Source organism: Neomonachus schauinslandi, chromosome 5 (assembly GCF_002201575.2).
Source record: "Neomonachus schauinslandi chromosome 5, ASM220157v2, whole genome shotgun sequence".
In the NCBI taxonomy this organism is placed as follows: domain Eukaryota; kingdom Metazoa; phylum Chordata; class Mammalia; order Carnivora; family Phocidae; genus Neomonachus; species Neomonachus schauinslandi.
The window spans coordinates 169,244,302-169,249,722 of record NC_058407.1 but is presented as its reverse complement, the minus strand read 5'-3'; the positions used below and the strand labels follow the sequence as shown (position 1 = coordinate 169,249,722).

The 5,421-nt window shown below is 55.2% G+C and overlaps 1 protein-coding gene across 5 annotated transcripts in view; it reads right to left on the bottom strand.

The window, feature by feature from the left end:
- The window catches only part of GIGYF1 (GRB10 interacting GYF protein 1), a 9,703-nt gene extending 6,520 nt beyond the window's left edge, over window positions 1-3,183 (bottom strand). For all 5 annotated transcript variants that reach the window (XM_021680178.2, XM_021680183.2, XM_021680184.2 and 2 more), the window contains exons 1-7: window positions 3,062-3,183; window positions 1,089-1,241; window positions 951-1,009; window positions 737-848; window positions 512-641; window positions 307-402; window positions 35-146 (exon numbers count right to left, since the gene is read on the bottom strand). In XM_021680178.2, coding sequence (XP_021535853.1) covers window positions 35-146; window positions 307-402; window positions 512-641; window positions 737-771 — 373 coding nt within the window. In that variant the 5' untranslated portion in view covers window positions 772-848; window positions 951-1,009; window positions 1,089-1,241; window positions 3,062-3,183. The remainder of the gene's footprint in view (window positions 1-34; window positions 147-306; window positions 403-511; window positions 642-736; window positions 849-950; window positions 1,010-1,088; window positions 1,242-3,061) is intronic.
- Window positions 3,184-5,421: the final 2,238 nt, after the last annotated feature.

Sequence of the window (5,421 nt, the reverse complement as noted above, 5' to 3'; positions counted from 1 at the left end):
CCCCCCCCCCAGAACACACTGTCACCCCCTCTACCTCGGCTCCGAGTGCTGCCCCTGCCACGGGAGGTGCCACCTAGGGGGGGGCCAGCCCCTTTCCCCATCAGCCTCAGCACAGCCACACTGTTCACTGACAGGGAGAAGTTTCTCTGAGGAGGGAGCCAGGGGTGGCAGTGAGGACCCAGGCACCTGCCCCCCCTCACCCCTGCCCAGAACCACAACCTCCACCCCCTATCTTCCCAGCTTCAGACGCTCTCTGCAAGGGGAAGACCCAGCGCCCTGCCCAGCCCCGCCCTGGCCCAGCCCCACCTGCTCCTCCTCAGTCAGAGGCTCCAGCGCCAGGGGCTGCAGGGGCTCCTCCTGCAGGAGCACGGCAAACTCCTTGTCCTGCAGCTCAGCCGGCACCTGTCGGTCGGGGCGGGAGAGCCGGGATCCCACCTGCTCCGGGACGCTCTCCACTGGCTCAGACCAAGCAGGCAACAGGGCCACACACCCCACACCCGCCTGCCCCCACCTTGTTCTCCTTGACGTAGAGAGCCAGCATTTCTTCTCGCCCGTAGCGATAGTCAGCCAGCTTGTATTTGGGCATGGCAGGGGATGGGGGTGGGGAGGCCACGCTGCCGCCACTGGAAAGGGCCCTCAGCCTAGGAAAGGGACACAGGGAAGGAAAGAGACAGGAGTCTGAGGCAACCCTATTCTTCCTGGCTTCTCCAGGCCATCCAGAGCATGTCTAACTCACCACTCAGGCCCAAAATTGAGGGTCTCCGCTGCCATGATGGGGCTGGGCGTGTCCTCGAGGTCAGAGGGGCTGAAGGGAAGAGGGGGGGACCCGGCGTTCACTCTCCAAACACCTGTGGAGGCACCGGGACGCTAGGCCTCGGAGATAGCACACCCGGAGAACCACAAGGGAATAAGGTATAGATTCCCACCTAAGGAACTCTGAAAGGGCTCACCTAAGCCAGCCACGTGCCACCCAGCATGAGTGAGGCCAACTGTCACGATGAGGGAAGACCTGGGGGAGGGGAGGAAACAGGGCAGCTAGAGACCCTTCCAGCTTCAGCAGGGGTTGCCTCCCTCCACCCCAGACTCACTTGGCAGCCTTGCCCCCAGGAAGCAAGTAGGGCCGGGACTGGGCTCTCTTCAGGCAGGGGCCTATGCTGGAATGAACCAAGGTCCCCAAGCTACAGGACGATGATCTGACTGCAGTGGCGCCCGAGGAGGAAGCTTCACATCCGACAAAGATCCTTACCGAGAGGTGAGGAAACAAAGCTGGGGTTAAACCAATGGGCCAGATGGGCCTCCCTACTTCTGGACCTCCTCTGTCCTGCATAATGGGGAAATCTACAGATGCTGGACGCTTCCAGTTATCCAGGGCAGAGGATCCCACCCTCTGCTCCTCCTCATCTCTGTCCCCCACGTTAGGCCTCAGAGTACTTAATTCCCTCAGCAGAGCTGAGCGAGGCACTGGTCTCAGCCCCCTCGCAGTGTGGTGCGGCACTCGATAAAGGGCTGGCTGAGGTATGTGGGCATGCTCAACGCAAAGATAAAACACAAGCAAGCAAACAAACAAAAAACCCATCAGAGCCACAGAAATTCTAAAGACAAAAAAACATCAGTTTTGAAAAAAAAAATTACACACTAAGTCTGGGAGGAACCCTTCTGGAAAAAACTCAAGGCTGCCTGTTTGGTGGTAGAATCTAGGGATTCAACTGGGGGGAGGGGGCCAGAAAAAGGGGAGTGGTGGTGGGGAGGCCCTAAGGGCCAAAGGCAGGGCACACGGAAGGCTACGGGCAGGTAAGTCTGCCAGTGCCCTCCTTGGACTGGTTTACCCACCAGGAATCAACACCCAGACCCTTTCCATGGATCAGGAAGAGCCCACCGTAACTACTAAGAACCAAGAAGAGAACGTCATTACGCTACAGACTAGGACGGTGCTCCCCTCACCATAAAGCAGAAAGGAGGCTGACAGAAGTAGGGGCAATGGCAGTGATCTGTCCCTCTAAGGAACAGCAGAGGAGGCTCTCAGGAGGTGGCTCATCCCTGGCGGTTCCGAGCGAGGACAGGTGGGCAAGGTCTCGGGGAGCTGCACGGGGGCTTCCCTCACTGGCTGGAGGGGAGGCTGGACCCGAGTGCCTCCACAGTTTCCATCAAGTCCAAGACTCCACAACTCTGGCAAGAAAGGAGGAAGGGTTTCCAGCAGAGCGGCCAAGGGAGAGCAGCTCTCACGTACATGTGCGCATGGGAAGATGAAGCAAAATGCTCTGACAGAGGCGGGACCCAGTCCCAGAATCCCAGCATCCTAGCAGGGAATGCAGCTTTGGAGAGCATCTCGAGCGGGGTGGACCTCCCCCGACACAGGCATCTCTTCTACAAGAGCCCCCACTGGCCGCTACTGGTGATGGAGCACGCCACGGCACACACGGCCGTCAGGAGACAAGTCTGTTGAAAAGCTCTCCCTTTCACTGGATTCGAGCAGGCCTCCCAGGACCGACGCTACCATCCCTACTTAACTTGACCAGTGAATCAGCCTTGAAGACGTTACACAAAATGGAAACCACCCAGTCACAAAAGAACAAATACCCTAGGATTCCTCTTATGTGAGATTCCTAAAAATCAAATTTAGAAACATGGAGAGTAGAACAACGGGCCAGGGTTGGGGGGTGAGGAGAGCGGGGAGCTGTTCAATGGTACTGAGTTTCAGCCCGAATGAGGCAAATGAGGCAGCTCTGGAGATGGATGGTGGTGACGGTTGCACAACATGAACATACTTAACCTCACAGAGCCGAACACTCAAAAACTCAGTTGAAAACTCAGTTAAATGGCATATTTTAACCACCATTAAAAAAAAGATTTAGGAAACAAAAAGACATTTAGGAATAGCTACTGCATACCTAAGTCTTCCTCACTCCAAGGAAAACACCCCACATTCCTTCAAACAAACCTCAGGAAAGACTGTTCTGAGCTTCCTGCAGTTCATTCCAGAAGGGCCCCATCTTCAGGGGGAAGGTGGGGGACAGAAGAGCCCTCTGGGTGCGGAAGGCTTCGGGGACAGGAGACAACTCACCCTCCCTCCCTTCCAGGGAGTGGCAAAGGCAGCTCTCCTTGACGCTTCCGCTCCTGGCCTGCGCCTTTCGGTCCTGGTTGTCAGAAGCAAACTGAGGAGGAGTGGCTCCCGGTGTGAGCAGCAGGGCAACTAACTGCAGAAGCAAGGAAAAGGCAGTCAGGGCAGAGGAAGCAGAAGAGTGGCTAGAGAAAGAAGTCGCGTCTCCAAGCAAGCCCGGCCACGGGAGGACCTGGTCCCAGCAGCTGGTGGCCACCGCCCCATGGTGCCCACCCCTCCAAACCCGCGGCGTTGGTGCCACGTTTCCTCCCAAGCCGGTGGTTCTCAACTGGGGAGGGGGCTGTGCACCCCCAGGGCCATGTGGCAGTATCTGCAGACGGCTATGGTGGGCATGACTGGAAGGCGCTACTGGCCTCTACTGGGTGGAGGGCAGGGATGCGGCTCCACACGGTACGATACACAGGGCAGCCCCCCCGCAACAAGGAACGAGCTGGCCCAACGCGTCAACACTGCCACGGGTGAGGACCCTTCCTCGGTATCACAAGTGCAGGTAAAGCCTACTCGGTGTTCGTGGGGAAGAACAAAGACGAGGGAAACCAATTTATTCCAGTTCCGTCTCCCCTCTGAAGAGCAAGCAAGGAAATCGTTTCCTAATTATACTATCCCATGAGAGAAATCTGAAATCCTGCCAGGAGGGAAATCCTCAAGAAGAGATTTAAAACATTCTGCTAAGTTTCTCTATCACAAACTCTCAAAGCCAACTGTTTGGGTCCCTTTCAGTGAAGGAAAGAGCCGGGACAGGGAGCAGACAGGACTGGGCACAACACCCTTTCCTGGCTTGTTAACCTAAGGCTCTCCTCACAGGCTCATTCCAGCTTACCTGCCACCCCACAGTCCTACCTTCAGCATCTGTCTGCCTCATCTCCCAACGCACTCCCTCTGTCCCTGCCTGCCGGGTCTTCTTTCTCAGGCCTCAGTATACTCTCCCTCCCCTGGCATTGGAATTATTGCTATTAAAAGGCCGCCCCCTGCTGGAGTTGAGAGAAGAGGACACATACTGGTCCAGGGTGCTCACAACAGGCTTGCAGAACAGGAGGGAAGCCTGTTCTCTGGGGTTCAAAACTCTCAGAAGAAAAAGATCCAAAGAAAAGGCAGTCCTAGTACACACTAAGTTAACATTATTTCCTCATTCCACCACCCCTAAAATTAGCCCCATTCCAGAGCAATGTGCCTTGGCACAGAAAGGTACCACTATTAACAGAAGTGGAGTCCCAAATTCCCCAACATCTGAGCAACCAGCAACCGCCCAGTCCCAAGCCTGTGGGGAGGTGACTCCGCCCTCTCTCAGGATGGAAAGATAACTCGGAAGCTTAGGAAGGGTGCAAGCCCATGTTTCCCCCACCAGGTCAGTTAGCGCAGCTCTCTACTCTCTGAGCCATCATGACAAATAACGCCCCTTGGCATGTCTACTGGTTAAGTTTTCAAAGCGCTTTCACACTTTACCTCATTTGATCCCTTCTGCCCACTTGCCCAGTCTTGGGACCCAGCCAGGGAAAACAAGGAAGGGAGGATGCAGCTGCCCCCACAGGGGACCCCATGTTCCTAGACACTCTATTTGAGACTAGAGAAAGGATGCACAAACAGCAGGAACCACCTTAAGTACTTTGTGAGTTTTAAACCATTTTAAATTTCTCCTTAGATTTTTTTAAGTCCTTCACATGGCAACCTCTTCTCCCTTTCTCTGTTCTGAAGTGTTTCTATCCCTAACTCCAACCACAGACAAGGGCAAACTGGGGTCCCTGGATTCATCAAATCACAACAAAACTCATTTGTCCACTGGCTAAAAAAGCCAGGCCAGAGGACTAGGAACACAACTCACTTGACTGTAATCACCATATGGGACCCTTAAGGCCCTTGGTCCCCAAGCCATGGCAGCAACGCCAAGTCCAGATCTGTTTCAGCCCTTCCCAATTACACAGCAGACCTCTGGAGCTGGGTGAGGGATTCGTGTCCTGGGACTGCACAGGGAAAAGTACAGATGAAGGATCCTGAGGGCAAACTCCCACATCATGAATGGCAAAGGAGACCAGCCTGCTGGTATCCATGGGGCTTCAGATGCAGAGACCATGGGTGGGGGGCCAAGATGCAACTGGCATGTCAGCTCGGAGAAACAGTGGAGGGGTGGTGTGCAGGCTGAGTTTTGGGTAAGCAACAATAAGAAGCAGGAGGTGAGTGAGACTGGGGTGGCTGGAGGAAAGAACAGGCCGACAATTGACTTAGCATCTCCCAGGACTGGAGCCCTAAAGACCAGACCGGGACGCTTACTGGGAATTGTGGTAATGACTGGGTAAGAAATGCAAAAT